This window comes from Sphaeramia orbicularis, chromosome 20 (assembly GCF_902148855.1).
Source record: "Sphaeramia orbicularis chromosome 20, fSphaOr1.1, whole genome shotgun sequence".
Taxonomy (NCBI): Eukaryota; Metazoa; Chordata; class Actinopteri; order Kurtiformes; family Apogonidae; genus Sphaeramia; species Sphaeramia orbicularis.
Window position 1 is genome coordinate 39,643,840 of NC_043976.1, and position 23,516 is coordinate 39,667,355.

General features: G+C 36.7%; 1 protein-coding gene and 1 long non-coding RNA gene across 2 annotated transcripts in view; both read left to right on the forward strand.

Annotated features, from left to right (window-relative positions):
* Positions 1 to 19,900, forward strand: part of LOC115411330 (receptor activity-modifying protein 3) — a 62,016-nt gene extending 42,116 nt beyond the window's left edge. The window contains exons 2-4 of the mRNA XM_030123443.1: positions 7,801 to 7,830; positions 9,555 to 9,714; positions 19,387 to 19,900. Coding sequence (XP_029979303.1) covers positions 7,801 to 7,830; positions 9,555 to 9,714; positions 19,387 to 19,642 — 446 coding nt within the window. The 3' untranslated portion in view covers positions 19,643 to 19,900. The remainder of the gene's footprint in view (positions 1 to 7,800; positions 7,831 to 9,554; positions 9,715 to 19,386) is intronic.
* A 1,428-nt stretch (positions 19,901 to 21,328) lies between these two features.
* LOC115411343 (uncharacterized) lies at positions 21,329 to 22,695 on the forward strand. The gene is made up of 2 exons (XR_003934191.1): positions 21,329 to 22,220; positions 22,251 to 22,695. It is a non-coding gene; the product is annotated as an uncharacterized LOC115411343 (long non-coding RNA).
* Positions 22,696 to 23,516: the final 821 nt, after the last annotated feature.

Here is a 23,516-nt window from a genome sequence, read left to right on the forward strand (position 1 = left end):
TACCTTTATATATTATATAAACAAATGCTTACTATACTCATGTTTGGTATCTTTTTTTTTCAGCACAACTTCATCGATTTCTATTATTTATTATTATTATTATTATTTCTATTATTTTTTTCACTTTAACCTACTATAAAAACATAAAAGGACAATGAACACACAAAAAAAATATAAAATCCGATTTGAAAAATGTATATAATTTATTGCATAAATAACACACAGATGCTTAACGAACCTTTTCAAAGACTTTAAAAGTGAATATTGGTTGCAAATATTCGGTATATAAAATTAAAATTGTTATAAATTAAAACTCTACTCAAATATTTGACATAAAAGCAGATCTTTACATAGGCGTTTTTTCCAGAAAAGTGCGGTAATCAAACACGGTTATCATGATAATTAGAATTTAAATGGTAATACAAACCGTGGGCAATTTTACCACGGTTTATCGTTATACCGGTAATCGTTACATCCCTACATGCAGTAGATTCATAGAGAATATTTGACATAAACACAGTGACAGTAGAAGTGGCACTGAACATGTCCAGAATTCTGCAGAAAACGTTGTTCTGAACCTGACCGTGTTTTTTAAAGTAACGCACATAATCCGAGGCACCCTGCAAAGCATCGAACAGACCTTGACTTAGTAGGAGACCTTTCCGTATCTGCAGAATCTATTGAATTCACAATTCCTTTCACAGTCACTGGAGATAACAGCAGGATCAGTGGGTCTGCAAAGCAACAGAAGCCAAAACACAGTCCAACTCCACCATCCAAAAACTGTCAAAATATGACGGCGTTCACATAAAAACATCGAGCAAACTGACAGTTTCAGATGCATCATGGATTCCCAAAAGGATGTAGAGTCTCGGAAAACACAAGCGTGAGCAGCATGAAGCAAGTTGAACTAAATGTGTTAATTTACTTTCAGTAATAAGACGAAACTCCACCTGATCCACTCAAGGATTTAAACTGCATTTCAGAGTCCGTAAGTCACATCTTCAAACCACAGCTCACGACTTTGTAGCGTTCCAAGCAAGTCACGCCAAACTGCCTGAGCGCAAGGAATTGTGGCAGTTCGATGTAAACAAACCAGCATGATGGACCGTATGTTGTGTTTATTTACAATCATTTCTATCGCCAGAGGTGTTGGTTCTTTGCTTATTTGAGGGAAATACAGGGTGGGGAAGCAAAATTTACAATGAACATTTAGTTGTTTTTTCTCAGCAGGCACTACGTCAGTTGTTTTGAAACCAAACATATATTGATGTCATAATCATACCTAACACTATTATCCATACCTTTTCAGAAACTTTTGCCCATATGAGTAATCAGGAAAGCAAACGTCAAAGAGTGTGTGATTTGCTGAATGCACTCGTCACACCAAAGGAGATTTCAAAAATAGTTGGAGCGTCCATAAAGACTGTTTATAATGGAAAGAAGAGAATGACTATGAGCAAAACTATTACCAGAAAGTCTGGAAGATACTATTAAAGAAGAATGGGAGAAGTTGTCACCCCAATATTTGAGGAACACTTGCGCAAGTTTCAGGAAGCGTGTGAAGGCAGTTATTGAGAAAGAAGGAGGACACATAGAATAAAAACATTTTCTATTATGTACATTTTCTTGTGGCAAATAAATTGTCATGACTTTCAATAAACTAATTGGTCATACACTGTCTTTCAATCCCTGCCTCAAAATATTGTAAATTTTGCTTCCCCACCCTGTAGAGGAGGAAAAATGGTGCATAAGGCAAGAGAACAGTGTTTCTCAACCTTGGGGTCAGGACACCACATGGGGTCACCTGAAATTTCTAGTCATTGATAAAAAAAAACAAAAACAAAAAACGTACTGATAAAAAATATATGGTGAGTTGACAGAGACAATCCCAATCCATAAAAGACAAACTGTTAGTCTGAAACTGCAGCACAACGATAAGAGCAAATAGTTTTGTCATATTTAATGTCAGTATCACTGTTTAAGTGTCTAAAAATCTAAATTCTTACCTTAATACCTAGAAAAACTAGCACTAAAACTAATAAAACAGGACTCCTCAAACTAATTGAACTGATCACTTATTGTGGACTCGGAGAATAAATAAAACTACTGGAATAAACACAAAAAACTGTAAGACTAATGAGAAAGATTAAAAATGAATGAATGTTTCAGCTCTGAGATTGGTCCTCAAGTCTGGCAAAAAAAGTAAAAACAATGAAGAAAAAACTGCAAAACTGATTGCCTTTATTTCAAACCCATTTATGGGCTCATTCTGCTACTAAATACATTAGGCCAATTAGTTTATCTGTTGTGCACTGGATTCAAAGGCCCAGATTCTCATATTCCAATCCGACGTGGATCACAAATTATCTGGTCACAGAAATTATCCTCCCACAATGAGTCAAAGTAAAACCAGTGAAGCTGCTTTTATCATTCATGTCCCTGAACCTGAACACAATAACAAGAAATGTTTGGAAAACAGGAGTTCTATCCATTAAGATGAGTCAGATACTCACATGGAACAAACCTTCACTGAGGAATTATCCAGCATTTACACCTGTAATCTATGCCAGTGTTTTTCAACCTTGGGGTCAGGACCCCATGTGGGGTCACCTGGAATTTCTAGTAATTGATACAAATAAAAAATAAAAACTTACTAATAAAAAATATATGGTGAGTTGACAGAGACAATCCCAATCCATAAAAGACAAACTGTGAGTGTGAAACTGCAGCACTGTGGTTCTGTTCATTGTGGTCAGTTTCAGATGCTGCAGCTCTTTCATAATTCATAGTTTGAGTTCTTGTTTGTTCAGTATTAATTGTCCTCCTTGTAAATCACAGCTGGACTGACTGTACATATCCTGACCAAGGAAAATCTAATTCTCAGTTTGTGCAGTAATCTACACCTGGCTTTACTGCCTCCGTCCATAATAATATACATTATATAGACTAAATGTTCTCAAAAATTAATGTGTATTTGCAACATAGTATAGCAAACTATTACTAGGGGTGTAAGAAAATATCGGTTCTGCAATATATCATGATATTTCATTTCACAATATTGTATCGATATTGTATATGTATGTTGTATATTATTACTGATCTGCCTTGGTGGAGGTCTGCACCCTCCGAGTGCTTTTCTAGTCATGTTATTATTTCACTGGTCCGGCCCACTTCAGATCAAACTTGGCTTAATGTGGCTCCTGAACTAAAATGAGTTTGACACCCCTGCTTTATGGGATGAGTTAAACGTTTGCTATGTCTGTAATGTGCAGAAGGCTAAAACCTCCTTAAGTGAGCATAAAACCATTTGGGTAAATTGTCCGTCTCTGTACAAATTTCCAGATGCAAATCTTACAAATTTATGCAAAATGCACGTCTTTAACACTTCTGGACGTGCCACAGAAACCTGTAATTTGTCCTGCTCTGCCTTTATTGGACTGTCAGTGTAACAGCAGGTTGGAAGGTTTAATCAGCGCTGTTCAGGTTTAATTACAACCACGTGTTCTAACCCGAATGTGTGACGGGTTTAGAACGCCGAAGCTTTGGAGCTCAGAGTGGAGTCATAGAAAAAAAGACTCTGTTACATTAAAAACAAACTGTGAAGAAAACTCAGCCCCCCCCCCCCCCCCCCCCCCGTCCCCCCCGTCCTTAAATCAACCCCAAATCCCACTGACAAGGAAGTGTCTAAATTTAGCCGGTAGCTGTCTGTGTCCTGCAGGGCGTTTTTTCGACTGATTCTCTGCTTTGTTGTAAGGATTGCACTTCAAAGGGGAATAGACCTTCCTGTGCTGCAGCACTTTTAGCCTCGGTCATTCGTTACGGCGCTGCAGAACAATCGGGTTGGTTCAGAGGGAATCAGCCTCGACGTGTTGGCTTGTATACGCTGCAAAAATCTAAATCTTACCAAATGTATTTTTGTCATTTCTAGTCAAAGGCCCAAAGATGTCAGATCCACCCTTTAGCCCCTCCCCCTTGGCACTTGCACTTGCACTACCCCTTGAAACGGAGCTGCGAGGAGGAGTAGGGGTTGAAACATTCTCCTATGAAATGGGACAACCCCCCCCCCCAAACCTGTAATGTCGTCAGCAGTCATTGATGCCACTATAAACAGATGCGACAACTTTGTTTCCGACAGTATTCCCCATGTCATCAGCAGCTGGAACCGTCTCTGTTCCATGGGCTTTGGTCGTCTTTTTACACCTATCAACTATAAACCGCAGACATGCGATCTATAACACATTGAAACAGTATTAAACAGTCGATCAAATAATTGAGTTGTTTACGAAGAAAATACGTACATTTGTGTGTTTCTTTCATCCCACTGCTGCACTTTTTTGCTGTCATTTTGCTAATGTTTCAAATAGAATTATGGGAAATTTCTCCTACCCTTCTGTTCGTAGTGTGGCCCTGAAATATCTTCGTTTTGAGGGTCAAACAGCCCTTCGCCTTAGCCCCTCCCCTCTGACTAATTGCGAATCGGGACAACACTACCCCTTCACATGTATGTGCAAAACTGAGGGGGAGGGGCAAGGGGGAGGGGCCTGTACACTGTAATGACTAAAAGCCACTACAAATCAATAAGGGTCCATTATTTGTGACATGTACCACAGTTTAGGAGGTTGTATTCTGTTAATTTTTCATTTTTAAGCAGGTACACTGCAAAACTCAAAACCTTACCAAGTGTATTTTTCTCATGTCTAGTCCAAATATCTCATCACACTTAAAATAAGACATAATCATGTAAAGTGGAACTTTTCAGTGAGATATAAGAACTGATTTTTAGACAATAGATCTGGAAAGCCTTATTTCAAGAAACCTTACCAAGATCATTTTCAATTGCTCCATTGGGAGATTTTTTTTTAGCTTGAATTAAGCAAAAAAAATCTGCCAATGGAACAAGTGAAAATGATCTTGGTAAGATCAGAATCAGTTTATTTGTCATTTGCAGAAAAACATCATTGGAAAATGAGTTGGAAGAGCTAAGCATAAAAATACATAAAAGACAGTACAAAGTAAAAAAAAACAAAAAACAAAACATGAAAAATGACATGAATAAGAGTAATAAAAAGACAGGTGCCTCCATAGATCAACCGACACTCACTTGGACAAAGTGCATGAATATAAAGAAAGTGCATTATTTATACACAAATACAAAAATAAAACACACACCATACATTGTTAAGTATGTGATATGGAGTTGTTAAGGCAAACAGAGATTTTTCTCTTACACCTTACAAAGTGTATTTTTCTCATTTCTAGTCCAAATATCTCCCCACACTTAAAACAAGACATAATCACCTAAAGAGTAAATTTTCAGTGAGACATAAGAACTGATTTTTAGACAATAGATTGTGAAAATAGTGGGAGGTTGACAGGTGGACTGGGGCGGCGTCAGCAGTGATTGCGGACGCTAAACCGGTCCGTTGTGGTGAAGAGGGAGCTAAGTCGAAAGGCGAAGCTCTCAATTTACTGGTCGATCTACGTTCCGACCCTCACCTATGGTCATGAGCTCTGGGTAGTGACCAAAAGAAGGTCACGGGTACAAGCGGCCGAAATGAGTTTCCTTCGCAGGGTAGTAGGACTCAGCCTTAGAGACAGGGGGGATGCACCACAGTTTTGGGTTTGTATTCTGTTCATTTTTCAGTTTTAAAGCAATTACACTGCAAAAATCAAAACCTTACCAAGTGTATTTTTCTCATTTCTAGACAAAATATCTCATCACTCTTAAAATAAGACATAATCACCTAAAGAGGAACTTTTCAGTGAGATATAAGAACTGATTTTTAGACAATAGATCTTAAAAATCGTATTTCAAGAAACCGTACCAAGATAATTTTCACTTGTTCCACTGGGAGATTTTTTTTGCTTGAATTAACCCTTTCATGCATGAATTAGTTGAAAGGCCAAGCTCTCGATTTACCGGTCGATCTACGTTCCGACCCTCACCTATGGTCATGAGCTCTGGGTAATAATACATTTTATTTATAAGCGCCTTTCAAGATACCCAAGGACACTGTACAACAAGATAAAACAGACAATGCATAAAATACAAAGAAATAAACAAATAGATAAAAGAATATTTATAATATATGGAAATGAAGATGTAAAATGGAGAGTAAAACTTGTGGTGGGTAGGCTCTTCTGAAAAGGTGAGTTTTGAGTCTGGATTTGAATGTGGGGACAGAGTCACAGTTACGGTCACTACAATATTCCATCTGTTATTATTAACACAACTCCAGATCACAGTGGATCCATAAACGCACAAAACATTCAGTAACAGGCAGAATATTGTTCAAATTGCACATTTTGGGTTGTTCATCTCTGTTTTTATTATTTTTATTATTTATTATTACCTCCGCCAAGGAGGTTATGTTTTTGCCAGGGTTTGTTTGTTTGTCTATTTGTTTGTTTGTTTGTTTGTCTGTCCGTTAGTGTGCAACATAACTCAAAAAGTTATGGACAGATTTGGATGAAATTTTCAGGGTTTGTTGGAAATGGGATAAGGAAGAAATGATTAAATTTTGGTGGTGATCGGGGGTGGGGGGGCCCACGGGGGGGGGGGGCACTGATCAGCCTTGGCGGAGGTCTGCGCTCTCCGAGTGCTTCTAGTTATTATTATTATTATTATTATTATTATTATTATTATTATTTTATTATTATTATTATTATTATTATTATTATTATTTTATTGTTTTTATTTTTGTATTTATTTGCATTTTATTGTGAAGGAATAGTTTTGTAAAGGTAAATATTTTGATATCTTATATCTTATCTATATTTTAATAATCTTATGTTTTTCACTTCAATTTTTTCCAGATAATTTTTCACAAAGAAAATTTGTAGTTGTCATTATTTATGGGTTATTGTGTTGTCATTTTCACTGGAGATCCCATTGGTCTGTATGTGGAACCTGAACAAAATGATTTGGACAACCTGGACTGTTCAGGTTCATTTTTGCACTTTCATCCCGCGGGCTGGAATGGAACCTTTGGCGGGCCAGATTTGGCCCCCGGGCCGCATGTTTGACACCTGTGGTTTAGATTTTTTCAGTGTAATTGCTTAAAAACTGAAAAATTAACAGAATACAAACCCAAAACTGTGGCGCATGTCCCAAATAATGGGCTCTTATTGATTTGTTGTGGCTTTCGGTCATTACAGAGCTCTCAGAAATGGATTATAGTGTCATATTATCACATATTTTCACATATTTTCACATATTATCACATATTTTCACATATTATCACATATTAGACCACGGAGCGCTAATGACCATGTGAGTCCACACATCGCTCTCTGTGGAATTCCACTGTGGGTTTTCTGATCTGAACACATGACAGGATGCATTCAGGACACTTCACATGGTGGGTTCCGGTATTTTCCTGGTTATCTGCAGGACCGCTGACCTCAGGGTGTCGGTCATTGTGTTTTCCTCTGTAAATGGATACGAAGCCATTAGCATTCAGCGAAGTCGTGAACTGGCCGACACCTGACATCCGAAAAACACCCACGAGGCAAAGATGAGCTCAGACTACAGGGGTTCAAAGAGTTGTCACGTGTTTAAGAAAAGGTTTCTGTCACAAATAAGGCTTTGTCTTAGAGTTTAGGTGACGAAGCACATGAACAGACAGGATTTGATGTTGGTACAAAACCGAATAAAACCGAATTAAACCGAATAAAACCGAATAAAACCAGTCCACTGCAGTAGCCATGTAAAAGAAGCTCTAGTATTGAATTAGTTGGATAATTATGACGTTTTCTGTGTCTCATTGTCATTTTTCTGTTTTTTTTTCTTTACAGTAAATACATGGATGATGAAAGGGTTATCAGGTGAGTCCATCCATCCATCATTAGTCCATCCATTCATCTATTCATCTGACCATCCATCTGTTTGTCCATCCATCTATATATCCATCCATCATTAGTCCATCCATCCATCCGTTTGTCCATCCATCCATCTTTTCATTTGACCATCCATCTATTTGTCCATCCATTTATACATCCATCCATCTATTGTCTGTCTGTCCATCCATCCATTCATCCATCCATCCATCCATCACTGGTCCATCCGACCATCTATACATCCATCCAGCCGTCTGTCTGGTCATCTGTCTATCCATTCATCATTAGTCCATCTGTCCGTCCATCCATCCATCCGTCCGTCCATCCATCCATTCATCATTAGTTCATCCATTCATATCATCCATCCATCATCCATCCATCATTTGTCCATCCATCCATTTGTTTGTCCGTTCATCCATCCATCCATGCATCCATCTATACATCCATCTATCCGTCTGTCCGGTCATCTGTCCATCCATCCATCACTAGTCTGTCCATCCATCCATCCATCCATCCATCCATCCATCCATCCATCCATCCATCCTATAACTCAAACTCTTTTATATTCTGTGTTTTCAGAATCAGAATCAGCTTCATTGGCCAAGTACGTGAACACATACAAGGAATTTGGCTTCGGTTTTTACATTGCTCATGACATACAGGGTGGGGAAGCAAAATTTACAATGAACATTTAGTTGTTTTTTCTCAGCAGGCACTACGTCAGTTGTTTTGAAACCAAACATATACTGATGTCATAATCATACCTAACACTATTATCCATACCTTTTCACAAACTTTTGCCCATATGAGTAATCAGGAAAGCAAACGTCAAAGAGTGTGTGATTTGCTGAATGCACTCGTCACACAAAAGGAGATTTCAAAAATAGTTGGAGTGTCCATAAAGACTGTTTAGAATGGAAAGAAGAGAATGACTATGAGCAAAACTATTACCAGAAAGTCTGGAAGATACTATTAAAGAAGAATGGGAGAAGTTGTCACCCAAATATTTGAGGAACACTTGCGCAAGTTTCAGGAAGCGTGTGAAGGCAGTTATTGAGAAAGAAGGAGGACACAGAATAAAAACATTTTCTATTATGTACATTTTCTTGTGGCAAATAAATTCTCATGACTTTCAATAAACTAATTGATCATACACTGTCTTTCAATCCCTGCCTCAAAATATTGTAAATTTTGCTTCCCCACCCTGTACAGTTCTGACATGAACCCAGACAACATGTGGACCCAGACACAATATACGTAGACAATATAGACAAACAGTCCACTAGAGACAGAGACAATAACGGGTTGAGATTTACAGTGGATTTACAATGTGATATGTACAGAGTGCAAACTGGAGTTTTTATACAGTGAGTGGAAGTGTGGGTCCGGTCTAAATCATCAGCATAAACAACAGTGTTAAAGTAAAAAATAAAGTAAACCGAGACACACTGAATGTGACATGTTAACGACCAAAGCAGGTACAACATAAGGTTCTTGACAAACTGCGCAATAATATATTACAGTTTCATGTCAGAACATCAGAAGAAAACTGAAAATAGCAATGTACACCGCAGAGCTCATAAATAATCCAAGAGCGCAGGTTATAAATAGACCCATTTTTGTCATGTTGGATTCACGTCACTGTCAGGTCTGTTTATGAGAGGAGACAAAGTCAAACCAGAAGTAAAAGACCACCGTCATGTCCTTCACAGCTACCGAGAGTTTCAACGTGGAGCCCACCCCCCCACGGCCCAAGAAAGTCTGCAACGAGTCCCGTCTGCAGTGGGAGGTGGAGATCTGTGGGGAGAACTTCAAGAAGGACATGGTCCACATAGACCCACAGTACTGGTGCAACCTCACACACTTCATCAGGTACAAACGTCCCCGCCGTGTTTGACCCTTTGTAGACCATTGTGTCACCGGTGCTACATTTTTGTATACGCTGTCATTCAAATTACCGTAAGTTCTGAACTGTTTCAGTTATTGACAAAACTGCATTGGCTGAGGGGGAGGGGCGGAAGTGGGCGGAGCAGAGAGCAGCAGAGTGCAGTCGGTGAGAGAGATGGAAGATTTTTTATTACTTTGAGCAGTGTTTTAAGAGGTTTTTGTGCTGAATTCTTGTAAATAATTGTATATAATAGTAACAGTACTCTTTTGGAGTGTTCTGGTAGTGTGTTTTGCTGTGTTTTTGTCAAATTGTGCTGTTTTTCTGACCTTTTCATTCACTGTTTTCATCTGTATTTTTCTGGTTTGTATAGTTCATTGATAGTTGTATTTTAGCTGTAAATGTTATATACATGTACTGTATGCATTAGTGATGCACCGATACCACTTTTTTCCAGGCCGAGTACGAGTACTTACATTAAAGTACTTGCCGATACTGAGTACCGATACGAGTACTTAATAATCCCATTCCAGTTCTTAGTTCCTTTTGTAAATGTGCTTTATTGTCGTTGTCATTAGTCTGACTGGAACAAAGTGCTGCTACTGACATTTAATGTGTTGGAATGAGCGTTTGTCAATTAATCCACCAGGGGGCGCCGCTCTGAATTAACCATACTGGACAAATATCACAAAGAAGAGTAAAGTTTTTGAGAAGAAGAAAGTCAGTAATAAACATGGAGCTGACAGAGGTAACACTAATGTGATACTAATATTGCAGTATTTTCACTGGTAAGGTTTAAAAGCGAAGCTTCAGCAGGAAGAGAAAAGAGAAATGAGTGATAAGTTTGGTTTTCACTTCCGCTGGCGGTGGTCTGCACTGCTTCTTACCTCCATAGTATTATAAGTAGGATGGAAACCAGCCCAGCCCTGGGTAGTTGTCCTAAATGTGTCAGTAGTTTTTCTCTAACTCACACAGTGGCTCTTTGAACAGATCCTCGACCTCCACGGTTCCCACTGGTATTCTCCGTCTGGGTACGCATCCACCAGCACCTGGAAAACGGATGGAATGTACGAAGAGGACGGACATTTATTTTGAAAAATCTCCACACTCTTCACACTCCCCACACATTATTCCACCACCACGTACCTGCTGCACTGAACTGTGAATGTCATACGGCCGTAAGTGGTATCGGTGCATTTGTATCGGATATATTTTACGAGTATGAGTACACACACTGAGTATCGGAGCCGATGCCTGATACTGGTATCAGATCGGTGCATCCCTAGTATGTATTAGGGCTGTCAAAATTAATAATAATAATAATAATAATAATAACAATAACAATAACAATAACAATAAATAATAATAATAATAATAATAATAATAATAATAATAATAATAATAATAATAATAATAATAATAATGGATTAGATGTATATAGCACTTTTCTATGAACGCACACTCAAAGTGCGTACAGTGGATCCATTATTCATTCACTCTCACATTCTCACTCTGGTGGTGGTAAACTACATTTGTGCACACTGAAGGAAGCATGGCTGCCAATTCATACCTATGGCCCCTCCGACCACCACCGAACATTCATACGTATTCATACACCAGTGTGAGTCGCAGCACTGGAGGCAAGGAGGGTGAAGTGTCTCACCCAAGGACACGACAGCACATGCCTAGGACAGAGCAGGATTTGAACCGCCAACTTTTCGGTCATTGGACGACCTGCTCTACCATCTGAACCACAGAGAAATTAACGCATTATTGTGGTTTAATCCATCATCATGATTAATCTGATTAAAAATTTTAACGCAGTCAACTCATCTGCAGCACAGAATGACTGTGAATGTCTCTGCCAACGCATTTGAGTCAGTTGTCCAAGTAGAGTAAGTGTTGCACACATGGTCAGCTGATCCGGTAGTGACAGGCAGCAGAACCAACCCATAAAGATGGAAGACGATAAACAGTACGCTGGTCCTCTGGATGGAAATATGAGGACAAAGAAACCCAAGACGGAACAGTTGTTTAAAGCTGTTTTGTTGAAACTGCTGAAGGTGTTTAACAGACACATTAAGTATATATATATATATATATATATATATATATATATATATATACATATATATATTCCCTTCTTTCTTGAGTCTGTTTGCTCATGCAAAATGAATCTATTTCTTAATTTCCTTTTTAATCGCATTTATTGTACCCTTCTTGTAGTTTATTGTCATTATTTTGAAACGCGATTAATATGGATTAAAAATGAATTACATTTATTATAATTGTGATTAATCTAAATTAATCCATAGCAACCCTGTGATTAATCTAATTTAAAAAAATTAATCATTTGACAGCACTAGTAGTTATATTTATATATGTAAAACACTGGCAGAGAGAGTGTTGCAGAGATGATCACAGGCTAAAAATGACTAAAAATAATAAAAAATAAGAAGCTGTAACATGGACACAGAATGATCTGGACAAACTAAAATGTTTGTGCCTAATTAAATAGTTGAAAGTTTATTTCTGTAATCTCTTAAAGTTTAATTGAACACATTTACAGTTGTGTTTCATAATAAATATAATAAAAATTGAAATGTTTTTTAAATTTTTGCTAAAACACACTGTTTTAAGCATTTATTACATGTAATAATGATAATTAATGAACAGATATTGAAAGTTAAGTTCTTCCTGAAAAAAGGTGCAAAAGAATTGGCAAAAAAGAAATTTTCTGATACTTTTATTGTAAAAATCACAAAGAAATCCAGTTGTCCTGTTATAACGGTACAAGGTTAATGATCGTTCAGTCTGTTCGATTATACTGAGCCCTGGGGTCGGACATAAACACATCATCTGAACCAATCAGAGCATTTATTCATCCATCTGAGGTCAAACTGGACTGATATTCACAGCGTTTTATTCGTTTTTATCAGCCTTTTTAATTTATTTTTGCGTTCCCAGGATCAAAAACTGAAGCATAATAATGTCATGATAATGATTTAATACATTTTATTCATTTTTATTCATTTTGTCGATTATAGTTCTTATTTTTTTTATGTAGTCCTCATGTTGGTTATTTTTATTTAATGTAATGTCTTTGAGGACATGAACTTTTTGAACTTTCTTTTTATTCTTATTTTCATCATCATGAGGTGAAAACACGTCGTCGTTTTTGTGTGAGTTTATTTATTAAGTCGTCCCCATGACCCAACTCTCCTGGACTCTCCTGGACTCTCTGGACCAGATCCAGACCAGGTCCAGGACCATCCTTACCTTCAGTCTTTACCTCTAATCACATCCTGATCTGCTGCCGCAGGCGTTTACAGCTGCATTAACCGGACCGAGGTGGATCTGGATCTAGATCTGGACCCATTAATCACCAGAGTCCAGATGAAGGACTAACATCTAGACCAGATCCTCCCCCAGGTCATCAGAGCCACATCAGACCCCCTCCACTGGAGCCACTAATGACACTGATGGAACATTTACAAGATAAAGGTCCGTTAACTGGGTTATGTGGTCCACAGGGAGTTCACATAAGACCAGGACCACGAGCAGGTCACATCAGACCACATCAGACCTGGACCATGAGTAGACCTTATCAGAGCACATTAGACCAGGAGCTACAAGCAGGTCACATCAGACCATATCAGACCATATGAGACCAGGACCATGAGCAGGTCACTTCATACCACATCAGACCACATCAGACCAGGAACACGAGCAGACCATATCAGACCATATGAGACCAGGACCATGAGGAGATCATTTCAGACCACATGGGACCAGAACAATGAGCAGGTCACATCAGACCATATCAGACCATATGAGACCAGGACCACGAGCAGGTCACATCAGACCACATCAGACCATATGAGACCAGGACCACAAGCAGGTCACATCAGACCTTATCAGACCATATGAGACCTGGACCATGAGCAGGTCACATCAGACCTGGACCATGAGCAGGTCACATCAGACCACATCAGACCACATGAGACCAGGACCGTTTCCTCATATACTTGGACGTATACAGAGTTCATTAAAGTGTCGTGGTCTGAACCCCTCATGTTTCTGTGGTCTTCAGTCCTCTTAAAGGTCTCTGAAATCCACGGCTGAGGTTTGATGTCCCCGTTTTGACCTCAGTGAATCGAGGTCAAAGTGCCGCCGTCTCATACGTGTTCATGACCCCCCCCCCCCCCCCCCCCCCAGGCGTCGCAGCATCATTAAAATGACATTTATACGCCCAGACGGAATGACCAGGTTTAACCTGCATCAAAAGGACGACGCTGCCTTTTATCCATTATTTTAGCCTTTATTTCCATGTTTTTGTTCATGTTGTTGCTCATTTTCTTCATTTTTGTTGATATTCTTTATTATTTTACCATGTTTTGCCCATTTTTTCACTATTGTGTTCATTTTAATTCATTTTGTTGATTAATTCGCTCATTGGGTTCATTTTGTTAAGTCTTTTGGTCATTGTCCTTCATTTTATTGTTTTTTTGTCCATTTTTAGTCAATTTTTGTTGATTATTTTGTTCATTTTCTTCATTATGTTGTTCATTATTTTTAATGTCATTAATTATTTTGAGTATTTTTGCTCATTTTCTCACAGATTTTTGGAAATTTTGTTAATTTTTTCTCTAATTTTTGTTCAGTTAGTTGATTTCACAGTGATACCTACATTATCTGAAAAGAACAAAACCAGTCCAGTCTTCAGTCTTATTGAACTTTTATCAGAATCAGAACACTTTATTAATCCTAGGGGGAAATTATTGGGTGTCACAGTTTATCCATTAAAGTTCAATAAAAATTATATATATATATTAATATATATATATATATATATATATATATATATATATAAAATATCCACTATAAGAAAAAAAAACAAAGCATCATCCACCTTTTCAATTACGGGGGCGCTGTTTACCCGAAAGGTCTCTTGCTTCAAAGTTAAGGCCACCACAAAAAATAAAAGCATTGGCTGAAAATTTTTAAGACAATTTTTTAGGCTAGTGGATGATTTTTTTGGGGCTGTTCTCTCTCTTTTTTTTTTTTTTTCTTATAGTTATTATTTTTTTGGGCCAGTGGATAATTTTTTGGTTGTTCTCCTTTTTTTTCCTTATAGTGGATAATTTTTTGGCTGTTCTCTTTATTTTCTTATAGTGGATAATTTTTTGGGCTGTTCTTTTTTTCTTTTAGTGGATACTTTTTTGGGCTATTCTCTTTTTTTTCTTATAGTGGATAATTTTTTGGTTGTTCTCTTTATTTTCTTATAGCGGATAATTTTTTGGTTGTTCTCTTTATTTTCTTATAGTGCATACTTTTTTGGGCTGTTCTCTTTTTTTCTTATAGTGGATAATTTTTTGGTTGTTCTCTTTATTTTCTTATAGTGGACAATTTTTTGGTTGTTCTCTTTATTTTCTTATAGTGGATAATTTTTTGGTTGTTCTCTTTATTTTCTTATAGTGGATAATTTTTTGGGCTGTTCTCTTTTTTTCTTATAGTGGATAATTTTTTTGGATAATTATTTAATTGGATAATTCTCTGGACTGCTGTACATTACAGTTTAAGATCTTGTTCAAATGTTCATATTTTTTTAGTTCATAACTAACATCATAACATTATTTTTGACACCCCTGTACGAGACTATTTATGATCAATATGATAAATATACATAAACATGCATCCTCATCCTCATCCTCATCATCTTCATCCTCATCAGGTGTAGAGGTCACATGAGGTCAGTCCCCCCTTGGTCCTGTTGGGTCCTGGTCTTCCTCCTTTTACCAGTTTTACGTCATATTCCAGGTGTTTTCGCTGTGCTCTTTGGGTCATTTCCGGTTCTGTGAACGCTGATGGAGTCGGTAGGAGCCGAGCAGCAGGACGTGGAGCTGTTCTGAGGATTGAAGACGGAGAAAACGGGGGATTAGGCTCAACTTCAAAGCAGCGCTCTAAGCCTCTGTAAAAGGCTGCGACTGATGTTCAGAAGGACGACCGAGAGCCAGAACGAAGGACCCACATCCCACCGCAAAGTGATGGATTAGTTTCCAAACCTCCGCCGCTCTGATTAACACCAGTGAAACCAACGCTGAGGTTTTTAATGAGGACGACCACGGCTGCACAGCGAGCAATTAACTGTAGAGCTTTAATAGACCACTGCTTTTGTTCCTTCAATTCACGACATCAGGAAGATGAATAAGTAAAAGCTGGTCTATTTCACCGACCTCAGCATGTAGAACAGAGGACGCCACAGCTCCAAGTCCCTTACGATGATCATTTTTGTCACGTTTTTAGTCATTTTGTTCATTATTCTGGTCATTATTGTTCATTTCCAAGATTATTGTACTCTGTTTTTACTCATTTTCTACATTATTGCATTCATTGTTGAGACTAAAATGCTTATTTGGTTCATTTTATTTATTCTTTTGTTCATTTTTGTCCATGTTTTTAGTCATTTTGTTGATTTTCCTGTTCATTATTGTTCATTTTCTACACTACTGCATTCATTTTGTTGAGATTAAAATGCTCATTTGGTTCATTTTATTTATTCTTTTGTTCATTTTCTTTTCTTTGAGTTGATGATTTGGCTCATTTTGTTCATTTTATTAATTATTTTACTACTTTTGTTCATTTTATTTATTGTTTCGTTCAGTTTTTCTTAATTTGAGTTGATTATTGTACTACTTTTATTACATTTATTTATTATATTACTTTTGTTCATTTTATTTATTATTTTGTTTAATATTACTTCATTTGAGTTGATTATTTTACTAATTTTATACATTTATTAATTATATTACTTGCTTTTATTTATTATTTCATCTATTCTTTCTTAATTTGAGTTGATATTTTGGATCATTTTATTAATTATATTACTTTTGTTCATTTTATTTATCATCTCGTTATTTTTTTCTTAATTTGAGTTGATTATTTTGCTCATTTTGATTACATTTATTAGTTACATTACTTACTTTTATTATTTCATCCAATTTTTCCTAATTTGAGTAAATTCTTTTGCTCATTTTATTATTTTATTTTTTTGTCCCATTTTATTTATTATTTCGTTCAATTTTCCTTCATTTGATTATTTCACTCACTTTGTTTCTTTTATTTATTATGTTCCTTTGTTCATTTTATTCATTATTTCATCCAATTTTTCTTAATTTGAGTTGATTCTTTTGCTTATTTTATTAACTATATTATTTTTGTTCATTTTATTTATTATTTCATTCAATTTTCCTTCAGTTAAGTTGATTATTTTGCTCATTTTGTTCATTTTATCAATTATAGTACTTTTGTTCATTTTGTTTATTATTTCGTTCAGTGTTTCTTAATTCGAGTTGATTATTTTGCTTTTCTTTTCATTTTATTGAGCCTTCTGTTAATTTTTCTGCAAATTATTGATTATTTTGTTGGATTGTTTTTTTTTTTTTTTTTTTTTCTTTGTTTATGTTGATTATTTCACCAATTTTAGACATTTTTTAATCCTTTTGTTCATTATACAATAACTTATTTTGCTCATTTATGCTGATTTTTATATACTTTTTTTCATTCTTGTCATATTTTACTCATTTGTAGTTTGTTAAAAACAGCCTAATAACCCAGTTCTGCTCTTAAAACCATCCTGGGCTTTTCCACTCTGATACTGGTGCAGGGTAAACGACTGTACATTATGAAAAAATCCATATTTATATGATTTAATCTGAGTTATTCGTTCTCTGATGGGAACTGAAGCTATTATGCCCTTCTGGATTTGTCTGAAATATGACACTAGTTGTTACGTCTTATTTATAACAACATGTTTCCCATTCATATCACATCACCACGACTTAATTTCAATAAACATTTTTTGTTTCTTGCAAAACTGAAGAGTTTAAAGAGTTGTGGTATTTTCGTTCCACCTTGAAAAGGTCACATCATCATGTCTGGGTTAAATTCAGATGTCGTCTAGACTCTTAATCTACAGTAAAACATGTCGGTTATGTAAAATACTGCAGATATGGTGTTCATTTGGCTTCAGCAGGGCTTTCCTCTTTTCTATTTTTTTCTTTAAGCTGCTTATCTTTAGTGTGAAAAGTAACAGTCAGATCCGCACAAGGTTTTTTTTCACTTTTGTGGGCACTAAACGGCTGCAGTGGAGTCGAAAATATTGCATCTAATTCACTGGAAAGCAAATGTTGTTAATGTTAATTTAAATTAAGTTTAATGCAATTATGCGAATAACCACTGATGAAAAAATGACCACAAAACACCAGCAGAAATTTCTATTTCTACATCTCTAAATAGTTATTTTACTTATTTTTTCATTTTATTGAGCCTTCTGTTCATTTTTGTTCAAATTGTTCATTATTTTGTTGGATGTGGTTAAGGTTTTAAATTTTTTTGCTCATATCTTGTTTGTTTTTATTGATTGTTTTGCTAATTTTCGTCATTTTTTGATAATTTGTGCACTATTCTTTATCTAATTTTGCTCATTTATGCTGATTTTTATGTTTATTTTTATTGTCATATTGTCCTAATGTTGATATGAACATTAACCCAGTTCTGCTCTTAACCCTATAATGCCAAACGTATCATATTTGATACATGAGTTTTGAAGCCCTCTACATGATTTTTTTTCTTGAAGAACCTGATGTATACAACTAGATACATGCAATACACAGATAATCCACCAGGGGGGAGGAATTCATTCACCAGAGGCCTTTCCAGTGACACTACAAGATTAAAGTGATGAGGAAGGAGGAAGAACTTTGACAGTTTTGAAAAGGAATTACCAATTTATTTGACATGTTTGTGTTATATGTTTTTGTTTGTTCAAAAAAAATAATATTTGAGCACTGAGACCCGATATATCAAATATGATACAAAATTTAAACTCACACATGGAAACTGATATTTGAAAAAAATTTTTTTTTGGTTGTTCAGAAGGACCAATAGAGGCTCCAGTTTCAAAGAACTGGAATTTTCTGTCAGCGATTTACTCCAGTGGTTTCCAACCTTTTTTGTCTCGTGACCCCATTTTAACATCACACATTTCTGGTGACCACAGACATTCAAAAAGGAGACTCTTTTTTTGCTAAAATTAATTTGTTTTTGATCATGTAATAGTTTGCTATACTATGTTGTAAATAAAATTTATTTTAGATGACATTTAGTCTATATAATGTATATTATTCTGGATGGAGGCAGTAAATCCAGGTGTAGATTACCGCACAAAGTGAGAATTAGATTTTCCTTGGTCAGGATATGTACAGTCAGTCCAGCTGTGATTTACAAGGCTGACAATTAATACTGAACAAACAAGGACTCAAACTATGAATTATGAAAGAGCTGCAGCATCTGAAACTGACCACAGTGAACATTTGACAGATAAACAGAACCACAGCGCTGCAGTTTCACATTCACAGTTTGTCATGTGTTTATGTTTTGGGATTGTCTCTGTCAACTCACCATATATTTTTATTAGTCCTTTTTTTGTTTCATCAACTACAAATTTTAGGTGACCCCACGTGGGGTCGCGACCCCAAGGTTGAAAAACACTGATTTAATGGTTCAGGCTTTACAGGGTTAAACCATCCTGGGCCTGCCCTTGTCACTCTGCGTCTACGTTTTTCTTATTCTTCCTTTCTTTCCATCCTTCTCCCCAGTGAGTACCACCTGTTCACCCTCTGCACTGAGACCAAGTCCCTCTCGGTGGGCTGTTACTGGCCCAACCCTCTGGTAGAGGGCTACATCATCGGCATACACAAGCACTTTTTCTTCAACTGCACCATGAAGCTGGAAGGATGGGTGGACCCGCCGGACGACACGCTAATCATCCTAATCCTCATCCCCGTTTTCCTCACCTTGGCCATGATCGCCTTGGTGGTCTGGTGCAGTAAGAGGAGCGACATCCTGGCTTAGGGACAAGGATGAGGACAATATCAAGTCTACGGAGGGTTTGGAACGTTGTCAGATTTGGTCAAATTATCTCCAAAGCTACTATGGAAAAGAGGAAAAATGTTAAACTGTCCTGCTTTTAAGTCTAGTCCACATGTGCATTGGGTGTTTTCATCCACATGCTAATGCTTCTGGTTCTTCTGGAAAAATGAGTGTTAGCTTGTAGCCTTTACGCTAGGGGTGTCAAAGTCGTTTTAGTTCAAGTGAGTCAGACCAATACAATAATATAATAGTATTATAGCCCATGAATAATAAGGTTTTCTCTTTGTTTTAGTGCAAAAGAAGAAAACATTTATAATTACAAACTATCCTTTCACAAAAAATGTCCAAAACTTATCGTATAATCAACAAAATGAGCAAAATAATCAACAAAATGAATAAAATCAAGTAAAATAATAAAAAAGTGTAATTTTAACAATATTCTGCTTGTTATTAAATGTTTTGTGTATTTGTAGATCCACCGCGATCTGTAAGTAGTTATGAACATGTGTAAATGATAAACAGAGGCATAATATTGTTAAAATTGTAATTATTTCTCTTAAGAGATTTCATGTTGTTCATGTTGTTCGCATTTTTAATGAAACTTTGTAGATGTAAAAATTCTTCTTATTATGACATTATGATGTTATTATAATGTAATTGTACTTTTTTCTGCTGTTATTATTTTACTGGTTCGGCCCTGAATGTGGCCCCTGAACTAAAAATGAGTTTGACATCCCTGCATTACAGCAACCGAGTTCTTCTAACATGAATAATATTACAGTAGTGTCAGTCCGAACATGATCTCTGTGCAGAGAAAAATCCAAAGCAAGCAAGAAGTTTGATTCTTATAAGAGATTTGTTTTGAATACACCAAAAATCCTATGATATCTCCTCAGTGGGCTTGACTCACCTTGACTCAAAACCCTGAGACCGGATCCATTTATAATGGCACAAAACTAAGGTTACGTTCAGACTGCAGGCAAATGGGGACCAAATCCGATTATTTTGCCCATATGTGACCTGTATCCGATCTGTTAAAGACAGTTTGAACAGCACAAGTCCGACCCAGGCCACTTTCATACAGTCGCAGAAAAAATTATTAGACCATCAGAAGTCATCAAAAACAATGGTTATACAATCCAGTACTAATTCCTGTGTGTATCATGTGACTAAAACAGACAGAAAAGAAAAAATAGAATGCTTAAAAGCACTGTTTTTGCCATAGCTATCGATATAGAACTGAAGTGATTTTGGTTATTATCAAGAAAACCATGGAAAACGGATAGATATCAGCTCTGAAATTAAACTACTTTGAGTTATTTTTGTTGTTATCATTATATTTGTCCAAACAAATGTACCTTCAGTTGTACCAGGCATTAAAATGAACAAGAAACTGAGGAAAACAAAGGTGGTCTCATAATTTTTTCCAAGAGTGTATGTGGTCCTAAATCCAATATCTGTCCGATATTTTGGAATGCGACTTCAGTCAGAACAGCCAGGTCGCATTTATCTGACCTTTATGTCATTGAAATGCAACAAACGTTACAATTCTGCGTCCCAGGTGATGCAGGTGCATGGTCATGTATTACATCAGGACCTCTTTTGTGCATGTGGGTCACTTCAGGGTCGCATTCAGTTCATACTCAAAACTGATAAAAGTCGCATTTAATGTGCAATGTGAACGAGCACACACACACAAAAAAAAAAAAAAAATCGGATTTCACCCAAAAAATCTGAATTGTGCATGAAGACCTGCTGTCTGAACGTAACCTCAGTGATAGCATCACAGATTACTATAACTTTTACATAAAACATCGAAAAACTATATTCATCTTATTGTGAATCTTTTTGTTTTTACTTACAAAATCACAACAAGAAACTACAGGTCAAGAGAAATTAAAAAAAAAAACAATAAGCAAACACCAAACAAACAAAAAAAGCCAATAGCCACAAGGGAAAAACGAATAACGAAAACAAAAACCTGATAGATGACAATAGACAAGAACCAAGACAATGACAAAAACACTGACAAAATATACAAATACATGTATATAGACACACACACCCACATATGTTACAAAACAATAGATAGAAAACACAGACTAGACAGAAAAAAAACAAAAAAATAAATGTACAATAGACAAAAAACAGATTAAAAACGACGAAAGACAAAACCAATGTGAACTGGTTTTACACCACATCGTCAGCAAACATTAATGCCAAATTTGGGCGTTCAGTTTTGTGCATCTGTGTCTTCATGTTCACCAGAGATATGTAGGACGTCTTTCCATAGTCTGCCTTGTTGGATATTTTGACCAACTGGACAATCGACCAAATCCCTTTCGTTATTCAAGACTCTCGGATGCGACCACTGACCTCGGACTTTTTGTCGGAGCACTGTATAAAGGCCAAAGTACCCCCCAAGCATCAAAGGCAGGGACTGGTGGGAAATAAGACTCCCAGAGGACACTGTTTGTTAAATATTTAACATACCACTGACTGCATGATGACTTGGAAGGAGGAGCGTTAAAAAAAACCAAATCTGGACTTGGATTCTGGAGTTGCTGAACGGACAGTCGCCACCGGAAAGGATTCGACGGTGGGAAACCCAAAGACAGCGACGCTAGGAGTAGTGTATATATTTCATGTGTCTCCCTGAGGTTTTAACACAGTCTAACTTATGAGAAATGTTTTAATAAAATCCACATAAAGGGATTCTCAATGGACCCACATGAACCGGTGTACAGTTATCCTCCGTCTGTGCTGTCTACTGTATCCTCATTACTCCAACCACTGTTGCTTTGAAGCGAATGCCTCTGGGAAAATGTCAGAGTGATTTAACGTATGCACTTCGTCGGTTGTTTGAACCACGCCGTCATCTCCGGTCGTACGGCAAAACTGAACCAAGTACTGCTTGGTTTTTTTTTGTTTTTTTTGTATTTTCCTTTAAAAGATGTTTTTTCTGTGTTGTCACCTGCACTGAATCTCCTCAGAGAAAAGTATCCTGATTAAAATCTCAAGTCTTTCAAATGAAATGAGTGGATTATTAAGTCCCTATTCCCAGCAGATTGCCAGAGAGTTTTTGAAGGAGTGATAATGAGCTTTTTTTTTTTTTTTTTTTTTTTTAAATGGGATTATGCATGGAATTATGGTCTCCATAAACTGTAAATGCTCTGCTTGGGTCTGAATTCATTCATTCAACTCCACAGGTCCATCTTCAACCCTATTTCTGAGTAATGACACCAGAAAGGTGGTTTGGAGCGCTGGCCCTTTAAATGCACATGAGACACTTCAGGCCCCGCCCCCTCCAGGTTGTTGGCTGTGCTGCTCTGTCCTGTTCAACCAACAATTGAACATTTAAGGGAATCAGCTCCAAGTCTGGACATATTTTCAGTTTTTACTACAACCGCTGCTGCTGACAAACAATTCTGTTGTAATCGGAGAAATGTTCGTCTGAAGTCAGGACCTTATATGTGCAAATGTTGTGATGTAACTAGTTATAAAACATAACTAATTAAGCAGGAATTAAAAAGGTTGTAGAAATGCACTCGATTTTTGCAAAAAATGAATTTAAAGATAGCTTTGCAGCACCTGGAGGGTTCAAATTCAAACTTTATGAACTATTAGGGTCCAAATATACACATAAATGAAGCACACACTAATAAAAGTGGGTTTAAATAAATATTAGCCCTTTAAAAGCTACTGTTCAGAGAATTAATTTAAAGTGGATTGCAGCGACACCTTCGGCTGGAATCGGTGGTGTTTTTAAGGGACAAAGACTCCACTTCCCATGAGCACCCAGCCAGCATGTCCATGTGGGCCCCAGAAGGGTTCCATCTGGGCTGCATATAAGGGT